This window comes from Panthera leo, chromosome A1 (genome assembly GCF_018350215.1).
Source record: "Panthera leo isolate Ple1 chromosome A1, P.leo_Ple1_pat1.1, whole genome shotgun sequence".
In the NCBI taxonomy this organism is placed as follows: domain Eukaryota; kingdom Metazoa; phylum Chordata; class Mammalia; order Carnivora; family Felidae; genus Panthera; species Panthera leo.
In genome coordinates this window covers 195,333,164-195,360,431 of record NC_056679.1, presented here as the reverse complement: position 1 = coordinate 195,360,431, position 27,268 = coordinate 195,333,164, and the positions used below count along the sequence as shown (strand labels likewise).

At 47.8% G+C, this 27,268-nt stretch overlaps 1 protein-coding gene across 1 annotated transcript; it reads left to right on the top strand.

Annotated features, from left to right (window-relative positions):
- Window positions 1–12,558: 12,558 nt before the first annotated feature.
- GM2A (GM2 ganglioside activator) lies at window positions 12,559–27,268 on the top strand. Its single transcript, XM_042948786.1, has 4 exons — window positions 12,559–12,857; window positions 18,285–18,437; window positions 25,035–25,217; window positions 25,599–27,268. The coding sequence occupies exons 1-4, from the start codon at window positions 12,768–12,770 to the stop codon at window positions 25,752–25,754; spliced, it is 582 nt and encodes a 193-aa protein (XP_042804720.1). The 5' UTR covers window positions 12,559–12,767; the 3' UTR covers window positions 25,755–27,268.

The following is a 27,268-nucleotide window of genomic DNA, read 5'->3' as shown; positions in this document are numbered from 1 at the left end:
GGGGGGGGAGCGCAGGAGTTGCAGCCAGGTGGAAGAGGCCTTGAAGGCCCAGCCAAGCTGCTTTTACTCTGTCCCGTGGGCAGCGAGAGAGGCACCATCAGACTGCTGTTATAAACGCTCACTCTGGGGCGCGGGTGGAGAGTGGACAGAGAGCACTGGCCTTGAGCCGTCCAGTAGCCCCCAGAATGGTTCCTAAGAGAACTGGTGAGGGTCCAAAAGGCATTTCGGTCCAGGACTGCAGCCCCCGGGGTCCAGCTCAGGCCCTGCCCTCACGGAACTTCCAGCCTAATATAATATGGTAACTACGGCGGGCGGGCACTGCAGAGTATGGGGTGCCTTGGGTAGGCGGAGAGCTGTTTCCTCCCCTCTTAGCCTGGGAGGTGGCAGCTAGAAGCCAGCCGTGTTGTGGTTACCAGGGCCTTGGGTTACAACACATGTTTGTTTTTTGTTTTGTTTTAAAAACGTTGCAATACCTTTTAAATCAGGGCCCTGGACAGGATCCAAGGACAGTAGCAAGGACCAGCCCCTTGGCACTTCTTAAAGAAGCAGCTGCAGAGGGTGGCGGCCGCGGGAACCTGGATTGCTGGAAAAGCCCGAGTTCAGGCAGGGCTTGGACGTTGGGCAAGGCTGGAAGGAGGTCGAACCTCCAGCTCACCCCACTCCCCCTCGACGCACTTTTGCGTCTAGAGCACTCGAAGATGATCAGTCTTCCTAGTTGTCTCGGAAAACCAGAAGCAGTGGGTAGAGGAACCCTGGAATGTAGAGTCCACCTCCTTGGGAGGAAAGAACTGCCAACTGGCCCAAGATTCGGGGGTCTGGTTTGACCGGGAGTGAGTGCCCCATTGCGGGAGGTATGTTAACAGAAGCTAACTTTGGTAGGGCGGGTTGGAGAAAGCATGCAAGGATCTGCTGGGGTACGGGTCCTGAAAGAAGGGATGCTCAGATCCATTGTCATTGCCACGGGAAGAGATCTTTGTTTTGATCCCTTTTCAGAGACAGAAGTTATTCCTCAAATGAGTCAAGACTGAGATTCAAGACACTTTTGTTCCAGTACACTGTTGGTGGGGATGTAAAGTGGTGTGGACACTATGGAAAACAGTGTGGAGTTTCCTTTAAAAGTTAAAAATATGGTAAAATCATCCAGTAATTCCACTTCTGGATATATATCCACAAGAACTGAAATAAAGATCTTTAAAAAAAATTTTTTTAAAATGTTTATTCATTTTTGAGAGAAAGAGAGATAGAGAGAGAGCAGGGAAGGAGCAGAGAGAGAGAGAGGGAGACGCAGAATCTGAAGCAGGCTCCAGGCTCTGAGCTGTCAGCACAGAGCCTGATGTGGAGCTCAAACTCAGAAACTGGGAGATCATGACCCAAGCCAAAGTCAGGTGCTTAACTGACTGAGCCACCAAGGTGCCCCGGAAATCAGGATCTTGAAGAGATATCTGCACACCCATGTTTATTACAACAGTATTCACCATAGCTAAGATATGGAAACAGCCCAAATGTCCACTGACAGATGAACAGATAAAGAAAATGTGGTATGTACATACAGTGGGATATAAGCCTTTAAAAAGAAGGAAATTTAGGGGTGCCTGGTGCTCAGTCTGTTAAGCATCTGACTCTTGATTTCGGCTCTCATCATGATCCTGTAATTTGTGAGATTGAGTCCTGAGTCAGGCTCTGGGCCGGCAGCTTGGAGCCTGCTTGGAATTCTCTCTCTCTCTCTCTCTCTCTCTCTCTCTCTCTCTTTCTCTCTCTCTGCCCCTCCCGCATCTGTGTGTGTGCACACACGCGCGCGCTCTCTCTCTTTCTCAAAATAAATTTGAAAAACATTAAAAAAATCTTAAAAAAAATAGAAGGAACAGTTGCCACTTGTGACACATGGATGAATCTTAAGGACTAACGCATCGTGAAATAAGTCACAGGAGGACAAATACTGAATGATGCTACTTACATAAGATTTCTCAAATAGTCAAACTCATAGAAGCCGAGAAGAGAAAGATGTTTCTAGAGCTCTGTGGTACAACATAGTGCCTATAGTTAACAACACTCAATTGGTACCAGGGTGTGGATCTTAGGTTAAGTGTTCTTACCACAAAAACAGACCGAAACAAAAACCAAAAAAATAAAGAAGCACAAAGGAAACTTTTGGAAGTGATGAATATGTTTATTGACCTTGATTGTGGTGATGGTTTCATGGGTCTATGCGTATGTCCAAACTCATGGAATCATATACATTAAATACGTCCATTTCTTCTCTGTCAGTTATATACCACAAGAAATGATGAATGGATTAATTGGATGGATTGGGATCCATGGGCCACAGAGGTTACATGAACCTCTTGAATGGTGTGTGTATGAGTGATTCCATTTTGGTCTATAGCTTTAATCACCATCACTATCACTTACTGATGATTTGTTATGATATGCTAAAGTCTTTACATCCTTTACCACATTTAATCATCAGGAACCACCCACTGTAAAGTGAAAACTCAGTTTGGGGGAGTGTAAGAACTTGCTTCGTGTCATAAGCTGGATCAGGCAGATGTTAATCGGTCTTCCCTACCTGAGCTCTAAACTACTATGATGAATGACTCCAGCTTCTCAAAGAGATCTGTGACCCCAGAAGGGTGAAGAGAAAACATTCGAGGTCTCTAGAGCTTTATTTCTCTACGGGACTATGGGGAATAGGGGATAAGGGGTGGAGGTGGAGGAGAAAGCCAGCCAGCCAGCCAGCCAGCCAGCCAGCCAGCCAGCCGGAGCAGGAGAGCGCCCACGCCTCCAAGAGCTGCTATTTAGAGCAGCCCGAGAGCCCCCAGAAAGGATGATAAGGGGGCAGGCAGGGGAGAGCAGTTGTAAAAGGAGCCCCAGGAGGGGGAGGGGGCTATCTCCTCCCCCGGCCCTGCTGCCTCCAGCTCACTCTGTCGCCTGATGTCTAAATAAGGCTTACAGGCACATTCTAGGCAGCTAAAAATAAACTCCTGCCCCCCCCTCCTGCCCTTGGGCTCTGACGACCTCCCCAGCCCTGTCAGGGCTCCCCTGGCCAGGACCAGCTCTCCCGCGCACACCCTCTAAGCTACAGGATCACACTTCGCTGGGGACCCCAGGGTTCTGGTGGGTGTTCTTCTGAAGCAAGAAAGACAGCACCAGATGTCAGGACTCCTGAGTCCTACTCTCGGCTCTGCCCTAACAAACCTGGACAAGTCCTTCTTTTCTCTGAACTCAGTCTCCCCACACATAAAATGCGGGCGTTGGAATAATGATATAAAGCCGTGGCATTTTTGAGTGAAGTCAGGATCCCACACTCTGGGGTCAAACTTCAGTTTGCCCACTGCAGCTCTTTGGGGGTATAGCTTGTCTTGCAAACTTATTTTTAGTTCACGAGGTCTTTTATAACGAGCTGAATTAGCTGCCCATACGTGACGATTTGAAGAATTCACATAAAATTCTGTATTTCCAGCTTCTCTTGAAAAATCAGATCTGTCCCCACTGGGCCAGTGTGTCTGCCAACAGGAGCTCCGATTGGGTGACGGCCGCCCCCTGCCGGCGGGATGAATGTACTACAGGTGGCGGCGGACACCTTCACCCACGGTTTCTGCCCAGCCCTGCAGGCCACAGTGTGCGAGATGCCTGGCGTGACAGCGGTGAGTGCTTAGAGTGCAGGCCGATTGAGGTTTGCATCCCAGAGCCCTAGACTCTGGCATTGTTCTGCCGAAGGAATGATCGAGACAGCTAATGAAATGCTTTGGAAACGCTACGGGACCCTTGAAGAGGTTGTGACGATGGTGCTGCCTAACCAAATTTGGGTGCCAGTGCATTGCTAGCCCCAGTCCCAGAGTCCAGGTTGGAGGTCCTAGGATGGGGCAAGATCCTCATACTCCCACCCTCGCCCCCCACCTCCGTTGGGAGTTATCAGAGGGTTAAGATTCTTTTCAGCCTTGCCTGGACCTCCTGTGAAGTCCATGGGATTTTCCTTGGTTGGAAAATTACTGACAGTTTGCAGCCAGGGTCTGTTCAACTCAAACAGTCTTTGAGGGCTACTTTGGAGACCAGCAGGGGAGCAGGGAGAGAAGGGGGAGGGAGGAAGGGTAGGAATGGTGGAGCAAAGCTCTTCCAAGAACAGGCTTCTGGTCAGCCTGCTTGGACTCACCCAACTCCCTGGAGCTGGATGCTGCATCTGGACCAGCCCTCAGGCATCATGAAATCCATCCGCCTCAGCATGCAGTAGGGGGAATGTGGTGCAGAGATGAGGACCTGGGAGTGCAAGGCTCTGTACTTCCAGCTGTTTCAGTAAACCGAGGAGGAGGGGGAAGATCACTGGATGCCTTCCCAGGGAGGAAATAGTGACTATCTGTACTTATCTCTGCCACCCAGTGGTGGAGACGTCCATCAGTCTGGACCCTGGCTACGCTCATTGCGGTACCCCCGCCAGCAGCACGGTCTCCCAGGAGAACTCGTGGAGAACTTGTGCAAATTCTTGGGCTCCACCCCAGACCTGGAGAATCATTCATTATCTTCATTTTTAGCGAGATCCCTAGTGTTTTGCATGCATTTTATCCTGAGATAAAAGCGGCTTTAGACCAGTGGTTCTCACTGTTGGCTTCACCTTGGAATCCCCTGGGGGACTTTTAAAAATGCTGATGTCTGGAGCACAGCCTGGGCCCGAGCTCTCAGGTAGTTTGCTTAAAGCTCCTCAGGTGACTTCAATGTGTGCCAGCATGGAGATCACAGCTCTAAGCAAAGGCTCTAAGAAGATAAAAATCTTTGGGAATCAGAGCCGTGCAATTTTGTACAGGGGCCTGCAGCTCTGGGCCCTCAGACTCAGGCTGGTGAAGGAGGTCAGGTAGGCCCGGTCGGGGCTCCGGAGGCACCTTCCCCAGCAGGGCCTGCCTGACCAGGCCACCCCTGCTCCCCAGGGCATTGTCAGGCCTCTAGGTGCTCAGGTTTCAGACAGGCAAGGTGGGAAGCAGGTGCTGCTCCTGTCAGCTCTGCAATCCCGCCCAGGGGTGCGGCCCGGAGCCGGCCCATTAGAAGGCGTCCCTAAAGTCAGAAATGCCATTGACCCTTTAGAGAAAAAATTTTGCCATCAATGGAAAACTATTTCTTGCCTAGAGCATCCCCTTCTGATATCTGCTTCTGATTCTCTGGGGGGCACGGTGCCTTTCATAGCCTCCAAAGTTGTAGGTAACTCATGACAACAATGGAATGTCATCACTGCCTATGGACATGTAAATGCATGTCCTGTGGAGTGTAAATGACTTCTCTCTGCCATCTCCCCACCCCTGTCTTGCCCCCATTTGTACACTTATCTCAATATTCTGGATCTACAAATGTGTCTGCTCTTCAGACTTTCCTCTGGTTGTAACATCTGTTTCCCTCGGTAGAGTTCAAGTTAAACAAAATCTCTCACGTGTGCTCATTTTCTATCTGTATGAGAGCTATGATTTTACCTTCTTTTTGAAAATGATTCGGTACTGACCAGAATAACCATGGTTTAACGCCAGATGTCCAGACTAAGCTTGGGTTGAAACCCCACAGAGACCAGGCTGTAACAAAAGTGAGAGATGGGATGCGTTGCCTAGAGGGGCTATGGAGACTGCTGAGCCCAGACCCCACCTAAAGGGTCAATGACAGTTCAGCTTCAATGGACTGTTGCCCTGTGGGAGGGCAAGCTGTTGTGTCCAGATTCTCTGATTTTTTCAGAAAAAGTTGGAAATTCGCAATTTAATGAGGAATCACTTGTTTTTATTATTCGTTGGCAACTAAGTAAATTTCTAAGACACACCTTACAAACAAATCATGTTTGAGGCTGGTGTTGCATGTCTGTGACCTCTGCATCTGCCTCCGTGCCTGCTTCATAGGCATTTGAAGTGGTAAGTGATGTGGAAAGTGTTGGGGTTTGGAGCTGAAGGCCGAGAAAGAATTCTTGAGACATTTTCAGTGCAAAAAAGGTGGTTTTATTAAAGCACTGGGGACAGGACCCGTGGGCACAAAGAGCTGCCCCAGGATTGTGAAGCGTGATGGATTATATACTTGGTGTTATGCCCAGAATTCGTGATCCCCAAAGACCACCATGGAGTCGAGTCCGATGCAAAAGCAAAAGAGCCTTTATTCGAGCTAGCTTGAGCTCAATCCCCTACCTGCACCGACGCAGCGGTGAGATACCGGGGAGAGAGAGCGAGTTTCAAAAGGACAAAGGTTTTAGTGGGGCCTAAGGGCAGTTGGTGAGGTAATGGCTGTGGCCTCAGCCGATTGGCTGGGGAAGGGTCGGTGTCCTGTTAGGCAGGTGAGTGGGAGGTTACTCAAGGGGAGGAGGTGTGGTCAAGGTGAAGGACACAGAACAAGATGGAGTCGGCCGGCCGGCGTAGGCCTGCCCTTTCACTTGGGAGTTGGGGGAGGTAAAGGCAATGGGAAGTTTCCAAAAGGATTTTCATATGTTAAGAAGACTCATGGATCCTGGAGGCCTAGCTAAGATTGTCTCTCCCCCTAGCAAAACTTTAACAGTAAGACAGTAGGGAGTTCCTGGAGGAATGTCATACTCTACCTGCCTCAAGTATTTGTCTGTCAGGGGGCTGCCGGCTATAAGGAACTTTAATTTCATCTACCATTTCCTTCTGCTTTTGTTCCCCACGTCAGTAAGCACTCCTCATTACACTCAGGGAACTCACCATTCCAGCCTTTATGCACACGCTGGGTCCCCAGCGACATTCACTCTCACCACACACTAGCACGACATAGGTCATCCTGGACCATGTTATTCCGGGGCTCAGACCCTGTTACTCTTTCAGGAAGTGCATGACCATGAACGTTAGGGTGATAACAATTTCCAGTTTTTCCAACCCATCACTCTTAGAATGTGATTTCTTCAAGGACAAGAGCCTTGTTTTAATAATTGCTGCTTTTATGTGTGTGTGTGCACCTGTTGTCTGCCAGGTGCATCACATTACGGAATGTCAGTCTTAGCTACATATTAGAATTGCCTGGAATTAAAAAAATACACCAATGCTGGAGATTTAGGTGTAATTGGTCTGGAGTGTGGGCCTGGGGATGGGGATTTTTAAAAGCTCCCTAGATGATAGTGGTGTGGAGCCCTCCTGGGAACCATGGCCTGGTGGTCTTGGCCGTGTTCAAGTTTCACGTTGGTTTTTACCCCAAATGTTTCTCATTTGTCTCCAGGGTGGTCAAAGTCCATCTCCTCAGAGATTTCTTACCAGACTCAAGAAGGCAACCTCCCACACTTTGTATTTCTTGTCTTCTGGTATAATTACTCTGGGGATATTGATGAGGTTTTGGAATGGTGGGGATTCAGAGCTGACAGCCAAGAAAGAATTCTTGAAGACATGTTTGGTGTAAAAAGGTGATTTTATTAAAGCTCGGGGACAGGACCCGTGGGCAGAAAGAGCTGCCCTGGGGTTGTGAGGGGTGACTCGTTATATACTGTGGAGTTGGAGAGGTAAAGGCAAACCCGAGGCCTCCAGAAGGACTTTGATGTGCTGAAGAGGACACCTAAGATACCAGAGGCCTTGCTGTTGTCAAGCTAAGGTTGTTTTTCCTCTAGTAAGGCATTAACCTTAGGACGTTAGGGGGGGGTCCCTGGAGAAATGTTCTACTCTGTATTTGCCGCAAGTACTGGTCAATGGGCTGCAGGTTATAAGGAAATTTGATTTAAAAAAAATTTTTTTTAACGTTTATTTATTTTTGAGATAGAGACAGAGCATGAATGGGGGAGGGTCAGAGAGAGGGAGACACAGAATCCGAAACAGGCTCCAGGCTCTGAGCTGTCAGCACAGAGCCCAGCACGGGGCTCGAACTCACGGACCGCGAGATTATGACCTGAGCCGAAGTCGGCAGCCCAACCAACTGAGCCACCCAGGCGCCCCAAGGAAATTTGATTTTACCTGCCATTTCCTTCTGGCCTTTGTTCCTCATATCACTTAGGAGGGAAAAGTGATGTTGGGGCTCCAGGAAACTGTAGGTTTCTGGAGATTAGGCTATTGATAGGATTGCCTTTTTCTTGTAATTTACTAAGATATTTGTAAACTGATGGAGACTCATGTCCTGCAGGACTGTGATCTCCCTCAGTGAACCATTTGTTTTCTTCCCTTTCCTTTGTTCTTGGACAGCCAGGAGTGCCTGAGGAATAGCACACGTATCCCACCTGGGGGTGGGGGTGGGGGTTCTCGCTTGTACTTTGCCCTCAGCCTGCCTTATGGTCCCTCATCAACATCTTGTGTATGTCCTTATCTACTGATGGAGTGCCTTTCTGGAATAGACTTTATTGGGATGGGGGAGGATTGTAAAGGTGGGGGCGGGGCCTTTATATAGTTCAACTGTTAAATCTGTAAGTTACCGGGAGCCTGGGTGTCTCAGTCGGGTAAGGACCTGACTTCAACTCAGGTCATGATCTCCCAGTTTGTAAGTTTGAGCCCTAGGCCCGGCTCTGTGCTGACAGCATGGAGCCTGGAGCCTGCTTCTGATTCTGTGTCTCCCTCTGTCTCTACCCTTCCCCTGCTCACTCTGTCTCTCTCTCTCTCTCCAAAAAAAATAAACATTAAAAAAAATGTGTTCAAAATTAAAAAAAATCGGTAAGTTATTTGTTGAATGAATAGCACCAGAAGTAGTTTATCATCATCATCATCATCATCATCATCATCATCTTTGTTTTGCAGATGAGGAAACTGATGCCAGAGAGGTTAAGGTCCTTCGCTAGGCTCTCTCACTGGACAAAGGCCTGGGTCTGCCTGACATGGAGTAAGCGCTCTGAACAAGCCGCTGTCCTGTTTTGCCTTCCACTTTGGTTATGGTCTTGGTTTCCAGTCACTGTGTCTGTGGCCTTCCAACATCTCCAAAGCCCTTCAAATGGAGGTGTCAGATACTGTCATGCATGAGGAATGTGCCCACTCATTGAGAGATCCTCCAAGGTGGCATTAACTTTTTATGCCCGAGATCATTAAGTTCTTGTGTGAAGGAGTGTGCCTGGTATTGAGGAGTGGGGAGGAAGTGGGTAATGGGGTTGAGGGGCTTTGGCAGGTACAAAGATGGAGAAGGAATGATGCTGGAAGAAAGTCAGTGCACACTCCCTCTCTATTTCCCAATGAGGCTCCTGGGGATACCAGCACTGGCACCCAGTTCCCCTACCCACCACCCACACAGCCACCACCGAGTGCAGCCACATGGACATCTCTCATACCACTGTGGGATCAGCTTTAGAAGTGAGTTCTTTTTTTTTTTACTTTTTTAAAATTTTTTGCTTGTTTTTTAATTTTAGAGGGAGAGCACATGCATGAGTGGGGAGAGGGGCAGAGGGAGAGAGAAAATAAATCTTTTTTTTTTTCTAATTAACTTATTTTTGAGAGAGAGAGAGAGAGAGAGAGAAAGTGGGAGCGTACAAGGAGGGGGGTGTCTCAAAGTCACCAACTGTGAGATCATGACCTGAGCCGAAATCAAGAGTCAGATCCTCAACTGACTGAACCACCCAGGCGCCCCGAGAGACAGAGAATCTTAAGCAGTCTCCACGCTCAGTCCACAGCTGGATCGCGACCTGAGCTGAAATCCAGAGTTGGACACTCAACTGACTGAGCCACCCAGGCACCCCAGCAGAAGTGAGTACTAATTTTGCTTCTGCTGTGTCATTGGACAAGTCCTCTACCTCAAGGGGCCTGGAAGTAACCTTGTGTATGATGAAGAGACTGTTCTAGGTGAGAGAGGGGAGAGCTTATCAGATGGGAGGAAGGTGTATAATTAAAAAAAAAAAAAACATATAATTTTAGCCATTCTGACAGGTATGAAGTAATATCTCCTTGTTGTTTTGATTTTCATTTCCCTGATGATGAGTGATATTGACCATCTTTTCATGTGTCTGCTAGCCATTTGTATGTCTTCTTTGGAAAAATGTCTATTCATGTCTTCTGCCCATTTTTAATTGGATTATTCATTTTTTGGGTGTTGAGTTTTATAACTTCTTTATATATTTTGGATACTAGTCATTTACCAAATATGTCATTTGCAAATATCTTCTCCCATTCTGTCAGTTGCTTTTTAGTTTTGTTGATTGTTTCCTTCGTTGTGCAGAAGCTTTTTCTTTTGATGTAGTCCCAATAACTTATTTTTGCTTGTGTCTCCCTTACCTTAGGAGATACATCTAGAAAGAAGGTGCTACAGCCAGTGTCAAAGAGGTTACTGCCTGTGTTCTCTTCTAGGATTTTTATGGTTTCAAGTTTCAAATTTAGGCCTTTAATCCATTTTGCATTTATCTTTGTGTATGGTGTAAGAAAATGGTCCAGTTTTATTCTTTTGCATGTTGCTGTCCAGTTTTCCCAACACCGTTTGTTGAAGAGACAGTCTTTTTCCCATTGGATAGTCTTTTCTGTTTTGTTGAAGATTAGTTGACCATATCATTGTGGGTTCATTTCTGGGTTTTCTTTTGTGCTGCACTAATCTATGTGTCTATTTTTGTGCCAGGAACATACTGTTTTGATTATTACAGCTTCATAAGGTAAGTTGAAGTCTGGAATTGTGATGCCTCTAGCTTTGCTTGGCTTTTTCAAGATTGCTTTGGCTATCCAGGGTGCTCGTGGTTCTATACAAATTTTAGGATTGTTTGTTCTAGCTCTGTGAAAAATACTAAACAACTGATATTGATGAGGATGCGGAGAAAGGGGAACCCTCTTGCACTGTTGGTGGGAATGCAAACTGGTGCAGCCACTCTGGGAAACAGTATGGATGTTCCTCAAAAGTTAAAAATAGAACGACCCTATGATCTAGCAGTTGCACTACTAGGTATTTACCCAAAGAATACAAAAATACCAATTTGAAGGGATACATGCACCCCAATGTTTATAGTAGTATTATCAACAATAGCCAAATTATGGAAACAGCCCAAGTGTCCACTGACTGATGAATGGATAAACAAGATGTGGTGTGTATGTGTGTGTGTGTGTGTGTGTGTATGTATATATATATATACACATATATATGTGTGTGTATATATATATACGTATATATATATACATATATGTATATATATATATATACATATATATATATGTATATATATATATATATAATGGAATATTACCCACAGAAAAAATGAAATCTTCCATTCGCAATGACATGGATGGAGCCAGAGAATACTACACTAAGTGAAATAAGTCAGTCAGAGAAAGACAAATACCATATGATTTCACTTACACGTGGAATTTAAGAAACAAAACAAATGAGCAAAGGAAATAAAAAAGACAGAGAGGGGCAAACCAAGAAACAGACTCTTACCTATAGAGAACAAACCGATGCTTATCAGAGGGAAGGTGAGTGAAGGGATGGTTAAAGTAGGTGATGGGGATTAAGGAGTGCACCTGCTGTGATGAGCACTGGGTGTTGTTTAGAAGTGTTGAATCACTACATTGTACACCTGAAACTAGTATTATACTGTGTTAACTAACTGGAATTTAAATTTGGGGGGGGGGTGGTGCCTGGGTGGCTCAGTTGTTTGTGCTGCCAACTTCAGCTCAGTTCACGATCTCGCATTTCTTGAATTAGAGTCCTGTGTCGGGCTCTGTGCTGACAGCTCAGAGCCTGGAGCCTGCTTTGGATTCTGTGTTTCCTTCTCTCTCTGACCCTCTGCCACTCACATTCTGTCTCTCTCTCAAAAATAAATAAACATTAAAAAAAATTTAAAACAGGGATCAGCAAACTATGGCCTGTGGGCTATTTTCATGAGTAAAGTTTTATTGGAACACAGACATGCCCATTAGTTGTTGTGTTGTCTATGTCTGCCCTGAGCTATAATGGCACAGTTAAATAGTTGTAATACAGGTTATATGGACTGAAAGCCTAAAATATTTACTATCAGGCCTTTAAAAAAATCTTATCTGGGGCGCCTGGGTGGCTCAGTGGGTTAAGCTGCTGACTTCAGCTCAGGTCATGATCTCGTGGTCCGTGAGTTCGAGCCCCGCGTCAGGCTCTGTGCTGACAGCTCAGAGCCTGGAGCCTGTTTCAGATTCTGTGTCTCCCTCTCTCTGGCCCTCCCCCGTTCATGCTCTGTCTCTCTCTGTCTCAAAAATAAATGTAAAAAAAAAAAAAGTTTAAAAAAATCTTATCTGATGGGCTATATGAGCAGAATCCTTGCTTTATCACTTTCTAGCTCTATAACCTTGACAAAGCTAACCTCACCGTGTATGGTTTCCTGAGTGGTAAAATGGGGCAAAAATACGGATTAAATGTTTAACAGTGCTTAGCATGCATTAAAGCACTTTCAGTAATTACAATTACGATTATAATTATTCAAAAGACACAGAAATTCGTAAAACGGATACAGGAAAGCATAATAGGAACAGGAAGCGTGACATTTGCTCAAGGAATGCACGTGAGTTTGAAAACAAAAAGGCAGCGCGGGGCAAAGCCTGGGTCTAGAAACAGCAGCCCCGCCCCGCCCCGCCCCGCCCCGCCCCTCGCTCCGGTCCCGCTCCTAAGCCCCGCCCCTTCCACGCTCCTGGCGGGGCCAACGCCCGTCAGAAGGAGGGGCTTGACGCTCTTGCGCAGTGGGAGGGGCTCAAGTAGAAACCTCTTGGGGGCGGAGTCGGGAGAGACAGGTCCACCACCAGGCCTTGAAATCTCAGATCCAGACAGGGAGGGGCAAACCTGGAAGTGGCAGCTCTCAGCTTTGCATAGCAATACCCCGCTTTGCATAATAAATGAAGGCAAGTATTTAAAGGCGCCGCCGCCAACACAAACCTAGTAGTTAGGCCCGCGCAGACCTATCGCTTGCCATGAGTCTCCAGGTACAGGCTCCGCTCCTGATCCTCTTGGTCCTGCTTTTCGCCAGCCCTGTGGCCCCTGAGTTTGTCTTCCTGAAACAGGTGAGCACTCTCTCCTTTCCGAGGCTGCTCCCAGCATGCCGGCACAGTTGGGGGTGTGTGGGTTGGAGTGGGATTATGGGGGTGACTATTCTGGTTTCCAGAATTCCTTCTCTGTGACAGAGCCTCCCAGAGTCACTAACTGTGGGAGACTGAGTGGGTCCTTTTCTCTCTCTACGAGTTTCGGTTAACCCATCTGTGCAGTGAGGGTGGGCTGTTAGGCCTTAACTCTGCTCCAGTCTTTGGGGAAGGGTTAATCTCCCTCACGTCTCTACTCCTGCCCTCTTTCCCAACATCGGGGTGAAATTTTGCAGAACTGCAAGACTAATGAACTGCTCCCAGACCCAGAGCCTCATCCTTGTTTACCTGCCCCCTCCCCCTTCCACTCCTGGTAAAAAGGCCTGGCACCCATCCTGTCCCCTTCTGTACAGCTCTGTGGCTCGGCTTGTCCTGATGGGTGGGTGGGTTTGAGAGTCAGGAAGGCCCACACTCGTTCTTCTGGTGACAGAGATCCAGTCGTGTGACCCACTGCTTGTGGTTATGGGTCATGAAGAGTCTCCAGCCTCCAGGCTTCCTCCTTCACTTCTTACTCACCCCATGCTCCAGACCCTTGAAAATGGGAAGTTTTGTCATTCTGAAACCTGGAGAAGCCTAGTTCCATTGCCTGTTTGCTGCATAGCTATGGACAAGACACCTTATCTCTGGCAGCTGTTCAGGAGAGGCCCAGCCTCTCTGCCTCCGACCACCTTGGAAATATTTGCTTTAGAGCAAGGAGAGGAACAGTGTGGTGTAGGGAAAAGTGGAATAGGATTGAGGCTTGACTTCTCATCCCTGCTATGTGCCTAATCTCTGGGCCTGGCATTTGGGCTCCTTGAGTCTTGGTCTCCTCATCTGTAAAGTGGTCATGGTGATACCAGCCTACCTTTCTTAGATGGATGTGGGTGAAGGGAAATGCTTTCATGAATGGAAAGGCTCTGAAAATCTTAAACAAGGAAAGTGATCTAACCCAGTGGGCTTGGCCTCAACCTGCCCCAGGGGCAAGGGGTCTATTTGATTTTGCCTGTTGAATGAAGGCATAAGGACCTCCTGGCCTTATTTGCCTGGAGGATTCACAATTTGTCTGTGAATGTAGGTTGAGAATGTTTCTCTTGGCTTCAGGGCCCACCACTTTGAGGTGGAGTCTGGCTAGAGCTCCAACGTGCCCTATATCCCCAATTCTCTTATATGTCTTGGCCATAGATGCCATCCCAGACCAGAGGGCTTTCGATCAGCGGTCTGGGGGAGGCCCTGAGACATCCGAGAGCTCGCTCACCTCACTCAGGCCCACAGAGGATAGTGCCTCACTTAAGATTGCACAACATGTGGCACTTTCTGTTTTTCTCTGGGCTCATGTGATTCAGAGCCCCTATGCCTGAGACCATGGGGCAGATAAAAGCAGTGGGGTGATAGTGAGCATTTAAGCATCTGGAAACTTGAGTTTCATTTCCTCTTCTAGCATGAACCAGTTTCATGTCGCTGGGCTGTGGCCCACATTAGACAGGGGGGAGAATGGTCCCGTGCTGGGCATATAATAGGTGCTTAATAGACTCTGTGACACTGTATAATGACCGTCATTTATTGTGCACATACTCTGTGCTGTGTGTGTGTATGTGTGTGTGTGTGTGTGTGTGTTTTCTAATAAGCTGTTTTGGGAAAATAGTTTTAGATTTACAGGAAAGTTGCAGAGACACTACAGAGTTCTCATATACTCCTCACCCGGTTTCCCCTCCTGTCAACATCTTGTGTTACCATTGTGCATTTGTCCAAACTGAGACATCAACATTGGCTCATCACCATTAGCTAAACTCTAGGCTTTATTTGGGTTTTACCAGTTTTCCCATGAATGCCCTCTTCCTGTTCCAGGATGCAGTCCACGGCACCAAAGTGCTCAGTCTCCTCTGACCTGTGACAGCTTCTCAGTCTCATGTTTCCATGGTTTGCCAGCCTTGAGGAGTGGTGATCTTACATTCTGTACAGTCTTCTCATTCTCCCAGTAGCCCTGTGAGAAGATAGAATTATGACCATTTAATAGATGAGGAAACCGAACCTCAAGTGGGTAACTTAACCCATGGTCTCAGCTAGCACCGAGTGGCTGAGGTATGATTGGAACCCGGGTCTGTGATAGTCACCCATATTTTTGCCTCCAGAGCTGCCCTTACTGGGGATGGCAAATACAGTAGTGTCCCGCTCCCACGTCACCTCCTTCTCCATGGTTTCGCTTTCCATCGTGTCCGTTAGTCCGGTCAGTTGCAATCTGGAAGCACATGATCCTTCTTCAAATAGTAGCTCAATGCGATGTCACAGTGCCTGTATCCTGCACCTCACTCCCATCTCATTGGACAGGCACTTGGTCAAGCCGATCTTCACAAGGAGGGTGAGTGCAGTACGATAAGATATCTTGAGGGAGAGAGACTACATTCACATAACTGTTACTATGGTATGTTATTGTAATTGTTCTATTTTATTATTTAGGTTGTTAATCTCTTCCTGTGCCTAATTTATAAGTTAAACTTTATCATAGATATATCATAGGTATGATATATCATTAAAAAAAGTATGTATAGAAAAAGACACAGTATATATAGGGTTCAGGACTCTCTGTGATTTTAGGCATCCACTGGGGGTCTTGGAATGTATCCCGCGCAGGTAAGAGGGAACCCCTGTGCCAGGCTTGGCCCTCAGTGGGCATTGCTAATCCTTCACGCCTGCTTTTCCAGATGAGACTGGACCCAGCTGCAGGAATTCATTGCCATAGAAACCTCTAGTCGGGCACCAGGAAACTGAGTTCTTATGCCTCCCCCAGAGCCTGAAGGACAGGGAGCTTAGGAGAAGGGAGGGAGTTCCCCAGCTCCGACAGGATACTCAGGGCACCTGCCTGAGCCTGGAATCAGTTCTCAGGTTGCCTGAGAATCTGTGAAAGCAGCCCCGGAAAATGGCTAGGCCTCCAACTTACCCTCCAGTCCAACTCTTAAGTCCAGACATTTCTTTGATTTGACAGTGGCCTCCCGACTGGTCTCCCCCTTTCAGACTTTCCCTCTCCAATCCATTCTGAACCATAAACCAGACTGTGGCACTTTCTTGTGATGGGATTCCATTGCACTTATAGTAAATCCAGCATCCCAATTATAACCTGTGAGGTCCTACATTAAATGACCTCACCACCCCTCCAACCTTATCTGTGTCAGTCATCCACTACATCTAGCCCAACGAACGGCCTTCTTGTAGTGCCCAGACCAGCTAAGCTTCCCACCACAGGGCCTTTGCCCATGTTGCTTCTGCCTGGAAAGAACATTCTTTCTCTGCACTTACATGGCTGACTCCTCATCCTGCAGGAGTCCAGCTTAAGTATCATTTCCTTACCACCCTATTTAAGTAAGTCATTCGTTACTCTCAACATTCTCTCTGTTAATCATAGTGGGTAATATTTATTGGCATTAGACTGTAAGCTCCTCAAGGCAGGGCAAGAACATTTCTAATTGTTTACCGCTATTAACACAGACTTAGCCCAGGGCCCGTGATCATTGCTCCGTAAATATTTGTGGGATGAATATTGAAGGAAACATTTATTGGCACTTACCTTGCGTAAGGAACTATGGGGCATGCAGGCATGAATCAGACCCTGTTTTGCTTTTCTTCCTCATGTCATGATGTTTCATTCCAAGGGACAGAAACCAATGCCAAAAAGCTCAAGTGAAGGGAAGTTTACTTGAATCTCATGAAACTAATGGCAAGAAGTGGAGGCTGGGCCATCCAATGGCTGTTTAGTGAGCCAGCTGATGCTTTGGGCCTGGCATTGTGTTAAGAGCTCTATGCTCATGCTATCATCCTGACTACAGCCCTGAGAAGAAAGTATGCAGCCCCCACTTAGAAGATATGGAAATTGGGGTGCCAAAAGGGAAACTGGCCTATAGAATCACGTAATATGGTGGTTGAGCTACACCTATTGACTAAAGCTTTTTTTTTTTTATTTTTTTTAACGTTTATTTATTATTGAGAGACAGAGCGTGAGCAGGAGAGGGGCAGAGAGAGGGAGACACAGAATCTGAAGCAGGTTCCAGGCTCTGAGCTGGCAGCACAGAGCCTGACGCGGGGCTCGAACTCACAAACTGCGAGATCATGACCTGAGCTGAAGTCTGATGCTTAACTGACTGAGCCACCCAGGTGCCCCTTGACTATCTCTGATTTACCTTCTGTCTCACTCCAGAGGCATGCCTTTCACTTCTACCCCATACTGCCTACTGAGATGGGTGGGTGGGTCAGGTGGGGTGACACTTCTGTTCCCTTTTCCAGAAATCAGTTAGTACTTGTCTCTTCCAGAACTTTGGCTTGGCTGTGGGTCACAGGTCTAGGTGTTCTGGCCTCATCCCAAAGGTTGAGCACAAAGTCCAAGTCCTCTTAGTGATTTTTGCCTTAATCTCAATTTCCCAGAGGCAGAGAGAATCTGTCAGCCTAACTTGGGTTAGGTGTTTCCATTCAGCCCAGTCGGCTGTGTTGACGAGGAGGATGGGCTTGGGGGCTTGGGGGTGGTAGATTTTCCTTCCAAGATGGGATGTGCATTGTGGGAGTATTTGAAGTATCTCGTAGGTGGTCTTCAGGAGGCTGGGAAGGGTGTGAGTGGGCGAGCAGAGTCTGCACTATGTAGGAAATGTTAAAGATCATAGACAAGCAGGCAGGGTTCTGTGGGAGTGGGGAGTCAGTGGTCATGTGTATCCAGACAAGATGGTGGAATCTGGAGACCTCTGGGGGATGTGGAGAAAGAAGAGGAAGTGGCTCAGCAGAGCGGGGAGGGTGACCCAGATGGGGAAGGGCATGGGCAATAGGATGAGAGGAAGGAAGCACTGGTTAAGACTGGTGAAGCTCATTCATTGGGGTTCATCAACAAGCAGCCCACTGGGGGGTCTCTCCATGTGTGTCCAAGTCTCTCCCTGGGCCAATTGCATACCCCTTGAGGGTGGGCTTTCCCACAGTGTTAAGTTTCCTATTGTTCCTGGCCATGGATTGGGCATGGGTGTGACCTGAATAAGGTCCTGGACACGGGGCTGCAAAGGTGAATCCTCTGGGGGCTTCTCTGTAAGGAGATACCAAGACTGGCTGGAGAGAGGTGGTTGGGGTCAGGGGGTGGGCGATCAGAGAAGGTACCTACTGAGGGTGGATATGAAGCTCAAGGTCTGGTATATTGTACTTTATATTTGACAGCATACTTTTGGGAGATGATGTCTTTCGAGTCTTTTAGAATGGGTACAAATGTTATCCTGGGCTTACAGATACGGAGTTGCAGATAAAGCCCAGGGAGGGGAGGCACCTTGCCCAACGTCATGCCATTAGTAGCCTGTTCTGTTGTTGTCTCTGAACTTTCTTTTCTTTCTGTCTGATTGTCCCTGGCCATCCCAGCTCAGTAGCTTTTCCTGGGATAACTGTGATGAGGGGAAGGACCCTGCCGTGATCAAAAGCCTGACTCTGGAACCTGACCCCATTGCCTTTCCTGGGAACTTGACTGTTAGCGTCGAGGCCCGGACTGAAGTCCCCCTCACTAGTCCTCAAAAGGTGAGCTTGGGGGTGGGCGGCGGGGTCAAGGCAGGGGGTGCTGGAGGGAAGGTGCCACGGGCCAGCTGGCAGGGGTCCTGACGGATGTATGCTCAGGCAATGGTGAGTAATTGTGCAATCCTGGAATCCCAGAGCAGCAAAGGATGTGGACATTCATAGACTGTCTGGTAACTCCAGTTGGGCGATTTTGTTTTGGACAAACAGACACATCACTTAGTAAATACTATGTCGTCCCTTTAGAAAATACACATGGTCAAAAGGGGTAAAATTAACTCACCTGAAATCTCACTACCCAGTGATCAGGGATAAGCACTTTTAACATTTGGTAGGCTCGGCTCTGGAACTGTCCCCACACACATATTTTGAATGGGTATGTATGAAAATAAGCAATGCTTCTTGTAAATGTCCTCCTGTAATCTGACTCCTCATGAGAGTCATTATTAGCTATTTACATATTGTCAGAATGTTTTCTACAGTTGTAAATATATGTACATTTATACTAATGGTTTTTTTGTTAATGTTTATTTATTTTGAGAGAGAGAGGGAGAGTGTGAGCAGGGGAGGGGGAGAGAGAGAGAGAGAGAGAGAGAGAGAGAGAGAGAGAGAGAGAAAATCCCAAGCAGGCCCGGCACTGTCAGTGCAGAGTCCAATATGGGGCTCCAACCCATGAACTGTGATATCATGACCTGAGCCAAGACCAAGAGTGGGATGTTTAACCAACTGAGCCATCCAGCCTCCCCACACGAATGGGTTTTTGTGGCAGGTGCTGTTAAACTTGCTTTTTGGGGCATCATACTGTATGTTCGTTCTTCCTTCCTTTCTTTCTTTTTTCTTTCTTTCTTTTTTCTTTTTTTCTTTCTTTCTTTCTTTCTTTTTTAATTTTCTTTTAATGTTTATGTTTGAGAGAGAGAGAGACAGAGCTTGAGCGGGTAGGGGGAGAGAGAGGGAGATACAGAATTTGAGGCAGGCTCCAGGCTCAGAGCTGTCAGCCCAGAGCCCAACACGGGGCTCGAACCCCCGAACCTTGAGATCATGACCTGAGCCGAAGTCAAACGCTTAAACGACTGAGCCACACAGGTTGCCCCTCTATACTTCTTTGTATGGTGTTTGGCATCATTTTTTTTTTTTTTTTTTTTTTTGGCAGAAATATTCTGTTGTAGATCTGTCCTGATATACTTAACAAATCTATTGTCAGACGTTTAGTTTGTTTCCGGGGCGGTTTTTTGTTTGTTTGTCTGGCTTTTGTTTATTTTTTGGTTGGTATAAACACCTTTGCTGAAATTATCCTTGTAATGTATCTTTTTGTACTTTTCTGACTATCTAGACACAGACTTTTTTAGGTCTTTAGATACATACTGCCCAAGTGCCTTCAGATGTTTGAGCCCATGTATTCCCTAACCAGCAAGGGATTTGCCTTTTTCCACACATTTGTTGATACTGAGCATTTTCTGAAAATGTTTTCCAGTATTTTATGCCATTCCTAATGAGGCGAAATGTCTTTCATAAGTTTTCTTGCCTTTTGTGTTTACTCTGGGAAGAGCCAGTTTGTTCATGCCTGTTGCCTATTTTGGGGGTGGCTATTTACATGCCTTTTTTTTTTTTAATGTGTAGCTTTTTTTTTTTTTTTGAAAGAACAATGAAGGCTTTTTAAATACCATACATTGTATCCTTCTTACTACTTTGAATTGGTGCCTTTATTCCATATTTTGATAAGTCCTTCAGATTATCCTTTTGCAGATATTCTCTCACCAGTCTTGCTTTGATTTTTTAAAAGGTTTCTGCAGGTGCCTGGGTGGCTCAGTCAGTTGAGTGTCCAACTCTTGATTGCGGCTCAGGTCTTGATCTCACAGTTGTGGCATCAAGACCCACTTTAGGCTCTGCACTGAGTATGGAGCCTTGAGATTTTTTTCTCTCTCTCTAAAAAATATTTAAACAGTTAAAAAAAAGTAAACAGTTTCTGATTTGGAATCTGTGTCTATAACTGCCCTTAGACTTGGCTGAATCACAGCTACCTCATAGGTTGCTTGTGGACTGTGAGAAGTAAACTCACTGACTCAATCAAAGGGGGTGCGTGGAGACTCAGAGCACAGTGCAGTGAGGCTTTAATGAATGTTCTTGCAAGAGCGGGTGTCTGATGGAGAGGCACACTCAGGGAGGCACACTCCGGGCTGTTACAGCAGGCAATTTATCTCCTAGCCTGCAAGTCCCTCCCCTGATTCCTCATTGGCTGAGCGCTACAGAGTTTACAGCCTTACCGAAGTGGCCTATGCCCATGTAAGGCAAAAAGTAGTCTGACTGGAACAAATGTACATTCTTTGAGGTGATGCAGAGACTTCAGTTCTTTGGTGCGTGTTCATTGCAAAGCTGAGAAACGGAGAGGGGAAGAACCAGAAAGTGAAGTGTTGAAGGGTTTGGGGCTCCACTGTGGCGGGGGAGGGGTTCGTACATTTTCCAGTTGGTTGTAAACCTGTTGTTAATTAGACAATACAGCTTTTATTTGGTACTTCTGAAAATGAATCATCTCCCTTACTTCTCACACGGGCATTTACTGTGTTAATAACATAGAGTGCTTTGCACAAGACCTGCTCAGTATGTGTCAACTCTTGTTAATGGTTCAGTTAGTGTCAGTCTTTTCCTGTGGCCCCAGACAGAAGCCCTGGATGTGTGGACAGCTCTTGGGCCCTGTCTTCCCTTGTACCTCCTTCCAAGTCTTCTCCAGGCTAGATCATTGCATTTTCTTTTTCAACTTTTTCTAATGTTTTATTTATTTTTGAGAGAGAGAGAAAGCATGAGTGTGGGGAGGGGCAGAGAGAGAGGGAGACACAGAATCTGAAGCAGGCTCCAGGCTCTGAGTTGTCAGCACAGAGCCTGACATGGGGCTTGAACTCACAAGCCGTGAGATCATGACTAGAGCAGGTCAGAGGCTTAACTGACTGAGCCACCCAGGTACCCTGATCATTGCATTTTCTTTAGCTGTTTATCAAGAGATAATCTATGAGAATCACACAAATGCCATTTCCATGCTCCTTCTGCTGAATGTGGAGTGTAGGGCTCTTTGGCAGGTGCCACGATGCTTGCTCTCCTCTCACCATTACACAGAATGCTGGCTTTTCCCTGATGCTGTGCATCTGACATGGAAGGAAAAAGCCAGTGAACTCCTTCTGCCCCCAGCCTGCTTTTCATGGCTTCTTCAAAGGCCATTAAGACGGACCTCCCCTTTCCTTACCTGTTACAAATTTGGGCCATTGCACTTTGTAAAAACCGAGCTCAGATTCTCTTAGCCCTTTCCCTTCCCCCTACATTTCTCTTATGCATTTATTTTTGGTTTTGTTCCTTTACTTTTCAGGGTATATGCATATTAGCTATTAAATGAAAGCCTCTGAACACTTGTGTAGGAGAAAAGATGATTAGCCTCATCTTACAGATCAGGGAAAGGGAGACTCTCAGAAGGTGTGACCTGCCCCCGGTCCTGGAGTTATTAGCACATCCAAGGCTGGTGTCCTTTTGTTGTGTTCCCTGTTCCTGAACTCTTCTTGGCAAGGAGGTGGACTTAGTGCTTGGTGTGTTTGCAGGAGAGTGCTCCAGAACTTTCCCTTGCCCAGCAGAGACCCCCTTGGGAGAGTTGCTCAGACTGTAGCCCCTTATGAACCTGGAGACCTCTTGAGATCAGTGGCTTCTACCCCTTGTTACTGAGGCCCGGGGAGCGAGTGGTCCAGGCCCACACAGCCTGCTAGCAGGAGAGCCAGCCCATCTTCTTCCTCTGATCTTGCTGAAGTAGGTTTTTTTTTTTTTTTTTTTTAATCCAGAGTCCCATCTTGGACCTGGATGGACTTAGCCCCCTGCTTCAGTGTTTAGAAGCTGGATGCCCAGATTCCATGAGCCAAGGGCAAGACTGAACCTACCCCTGGAACTCCCTTTTCCTCTTTTGACTTGCTCCACTGGATTTGGCATACTAACTCCCTTCTGTGGGTCCTCTCTCAAGTTCCAGCCTGGACCCTAGCTTTCCCATCCTCAGGAATCATAAATTGCTGCTTCGTTTGGCATATGTGCTTATTTTGGGCTTTTAGACATATGGCTTTCAGTCCGGATGGTTTGGACTCCCCCCCCCCCCCCCGGCGGCCCCCCTCCTTGCCCACTAAAGTCATGTACCTGCAGTGCCCCTGCCTGAGGCCTTTATAGCTGCCTCCCTTTCAGTTGGCTCCCTTTCAGTTGCTATCAGAGTGTCTAGATCTAGAGCCTTTGTGTGTCTATCCCTGTGGTGGAAGCCAAAAGAAATAATTTCTTTTCAACCTGTAAGAAATTTTTATGCTCAGGATGTCAGAACTGGTAGGTCTCTTTGAGATCATGAGATCCAAATATTCCATTGTTAAGTTGGAGGAGTGGACGCCTGATGGGGAAGGGACCTGCCCATGGGCCCCAGCAGGCGCAGGGGTCCTGCCTCGCTTACCTGTCAGTGCCTCTGTCTGTCTTGTTTTCAGGACAGGTCCCATGACCACAAGTTTATTAAGGTAATCTATCTGAGCTACCTAACTGCCAAGGAAGTCTTGGACTGGAGAGATGGCTGGACTTAGGGCCCAGCCTTGCTTGCTTTCCTGAGCCAGAGGAGCAAGTAGGTTGAGAACAGGGATTGGGAAATGAGCCATGATTTGCAATCCCCAAATGGTAGGCATGGCTGCTGCCTCAAAAGCTCCTGTTGCCTTCTGTTCTGAGTACCTCCTGTGCTGTGCTTGTCCTGGCTGGGGGAGGCACGGTGCCTTCTGGCGGTACAGCCCCACAGCCTTCCAGCCTGGGGGGAACACCCCAGGCAGGACTTGGCCCCCGCTGGCCCCCTCATCTTGTTCAGGGCACATCTGGCTCAACCATTTTCATTGGGGTGTTGGTGAAGCAAGGGCTGGGGAGATGGTACTGGCTAAGAGAGAAGGTGGGACAGGTTGTCACGCAGGAGTTAACGTCTGGATTTCAGGCACCACCACTAAGTGATTTACAGCCATTGTCTCACTCTGTGGTGGGGTGGTGTAAGAACGCTAGGCACTCTAAAATACCCTGCTTTTGCCGGTAAGGGAAAGGAGGAAATGAGCAGTAGCTCCCCACCAGGGCACAGCACCAGGACGTGGCTGGAGTAGCTTTCCAAATACTCTTTCAGCGCAAAGGGGCTGGGGCAGGTTTGGCAGGAGAGCAGAAAAGAAGGCCGGGAGGGGACCATGCTGGATAATGTGTGTGTCAGCAGAGCGGCCTGAGGTCAGCCAGAGAAGTAGCTTGAGTTTGTCCACAGGCTATATTGACGTCTCCCTTAGGCCTGGGCCTGGGTCCTGACCTCTGGGGCAGTTGGAAAGCTGACAGCCTGGGGAGCCAGCCTAAAAAACCCAGCAGGCTCTGGGGGAATAAGTGTCCACCGGGCTTTGTCTCTTAGAAACAAAAGCCCTAAATCAAGCAAGCCTTGAGGCCGAGGAAGATAGAATGCTAGAATGTCAGAGCTGAAAGGGATCCTAAAGTTGTAGTTTCCTGCCCATTCGGAATCAGATGCTTGAATGAGCTCGCTTCCTTCAGCCCTTTTCTGCTTTCCCTTGATACATTTGGTGGGACACGAACATGGTCCAGAGAGACTACTCACTTAGTGAATGTTTAGCCTGGGCCAGGCTCAGCTGGCATGTCCACCTGGAGGTCTGGCCACTTCTGGGTCAGCCGCAAGCTCTAGAACAGGAGTTCAATCATGATGGCGTGGAGGTGTGACATGCATCACAGATCTTCTCATCTAGCTTCTCTCTGGGCTCAGGGGTCCTTCCGTGGCTGGGTCCAGGGAGCCCGCCACTTCTCGTGGTAGTTCTGTCTGTTGCACCCTAGCTGTGGTTGGTAAGAAGATCTTCCTTACATCAATCCCAAAGTGATCTCCCTATGAATTCCTCTTGTTTCAAATTCCGTCCTTTATGGGTCGACAGAGAAAGTTTGAGCCACGAATAGCAAATCGGTTTCATGTTGGTCACCAGCTCCGATCGGCTGGTGGTACTGCCTGAACTTCTCCACAGAGGAGGGTTGTAAAGCCAGGGTTGGGCCGAGAAGGGAGATCGAGGAAGCAATGCCAATTAGCCAGTTAGCAGTTCAAGGACGAATGCATTCCAACTCGAGTGTTAGCTTTAACCAGTGGAAATGACTATCTAAAGAAACCTAAGACAGTGGTTCAGTCAACAGGGAGAAAAAAAAAAATCACAGCATTGGGGCGCCCGGGTGGCTCAGTTGGTGAAGCGTCCGACTCTTGGTTTCAGCTCAGGTCACGATCGCATGGTTTGTTAGTTGGAGCCCCATGTTGGGCTCTGCGCTGGCTTTTTTCCTCTGTCTGCCTCCCCCCTGCTCATGCTGTCTCTCAAAAATAAATAAACATTAAAAAAAAATCACAGCAATTATTAATGTCTGCCTCAGGCACAGGAAAAGGTTAGCAATGGAACATGTGCCACAGTATTGTCATTTCTGAATCCCAATATCTCCAAGACCCCATGTAGTTAGAGATTCTGTGATTAAAATGAAATGCTGACCTTTCAAAGATATAGAGGAGCTGGTATGTTTGCCTTGGGATTTATGCTTTTTCAAACTCTGTCTCACCAGGTGGAGCTAACTGTGGAAAAAGAAGTAGCTGGCTTCTGGGCCAAAGTCCCATGTGTGGAACAAATTGGCAGCTGTACCTATGAAGACTTCTGCCAAATAATTGACACTGTAATTCCCCCTGGAGAGCCCTGCCCAGAGCCCCTGCACACCTATGGGCTTCCCTGCCACTGTCCCTTCAAAGCAGTACGTACTCAGGGAGAGAGAGCATCATTTCTGGGGCTGGAGTAAAGACATGGGGTCTGGAGAGAAGGGTTCTTGCCTTCTCCTGCAGACCTAGATGTCTGTGGATGTAAGTGGGTGTGATCTATCCCAAACCGCTTATCTTCCAGGAGCCTTCGTTTATCCACCTGTGTTCGAACCGGGAGACTTGCACTGCAGTGTGCCCTCCCCTGCCCTTTAGCGATCACACTCCGTGCTCTGCAGGGCTATGGCGATCTCTAATCTCGCGTGCTTGTCGGGAGAGTGGGAGGAGGAGCAGGTTCGTGGCTGCAGTCCGAGAGGCAACTGCAGGAGAGTCCCATCAGGAGGCTGCCACTGACCTGTGACCCCTGGGTTTTCCTGCAGGGCGTGTACTCACTGCCGGAGAGTGATTTCACCCTGCCCCAGCTGGAGGTGCCCGGCTGGCTTAGCTCTGGGCACTACCGCATCAAGACGGTCCTCAGCAGCGGTGGGGAGCGTCTGGGCTGTGTCAAGATCTCTGCCTCTCTGAAGGGCAAATAATGTGGCACCAGCCACAGCAGAATGAAGGGGTGTGAGGAAGATGGCCCTCTTCTTCTTTCTTGCATTTGCCAAGGTCCAAGTCTGACTCTCTGTCCCCCTTCAAGCCCATTTCTGCAACGACGCCACTACCCTTGCTGAAAATCATTCTGTGCCACCGACATTTTAGATGCGGCCAGGCAGCCCCAACCTAGGGAGGAGCTGGGCAGTGCTTGATAGCCCGTGGCACCTGCCATGCTGGCCGCTCCATTTCCCTCCTCAACCCTATGGCTTTCTAAGAGCTTAACTCTGTTTCTAAACAGTCAAGGAATGGGACCAATATATTTTGTACCCTCAAGCTCAGACTGACCCCATCTTGGTTTCCTGAAGTACCTTCATGATTTTCTTTAATTTTTTTTGTTTTTGTTTTTTGTCACTGACTCCAAAACAGAATGAGAGTATTAACAGTTGGTGTTTTACTCTAATCCCCTCTTACAACGAAGGGGCTGCAGTAGTTCATCTCGGTCTGTTCCTCCGTTAACTCCTATGATTAATTCAGTATTCTCTTCTAGATTTACTCAGTGAACGGTGGGACATAGCGTATCCTGGAGAGGCAGGGCATGTGGCAGAGGGCTTTACTGGGAGAGGTATTTAAGAATGCTCCTATGTGTTTAAGATAGGTTACAAACTCAGGTGCCTACAGGGCCAAGCACAAGCGACCAGGACCACCAGGAACATATTGCTTCCAGCATGTTTTTTTCCCTTTTTACAGCAGCACATATGCATTGTTACAAGGCAGCTGATGTCCAGTCTTGAGCTGGGATATTATCAGGGATGATGGGGCCTGGGATGAGTCAGAAAGAGTGCATTCAGCCCTTAGGGGCAGCTGCTATGGAACTATGGCCACTTGGTGTCACCAGAGAATGTTGTGGGCCCAGTATTGCCAAATATTCTCAATCCCACCCCCCCCCCAACCCCCCGGCGAGGCCAGAAATCCAGACTTTTATATGAAATCTTACAGTTTTTAAATATTGGCAACTAATTATTTTTTAAGACACTGTGCACGCCAAAAGGGCCAAACAGACTTGTCAGTGGGGAAATCTGGCCCCGGATGGCCAGTTTGCGACCTCTGATGTACAAACCTGCATTCCCCCTGCCCTTTCAGTCTTGAGACCGCTCGTCCTGTACCGTCTCTCCCTCCATACGTACAAACCGATAGTGTCTGACCCACGGAACAGCCTCTTCCAGCGCTAGGGGACAGGGACGCAGCCTCTCCGAGCTGTGAGCCGCGGGGATCGTGAGGCAGCCTGCCCCAGCCTGTGAGCACTGTCAGGGTGAGTGGGGCAGACACTGAAAGAGCTGGAACCCACCGGCAGCTGCTCTGTAGAGCAAGGATCCAGCGAAGAAAGGTGGACTCACATCAGGTGCCTGGATTCGTCCATCGTCCCTTCCTCCATGACAACTTACTGACCCACAGATCACCCCCAGTTTCTGGGCTCATTTGAAGCCCGGAATGGCAATAAACCTTTTTAACTTGC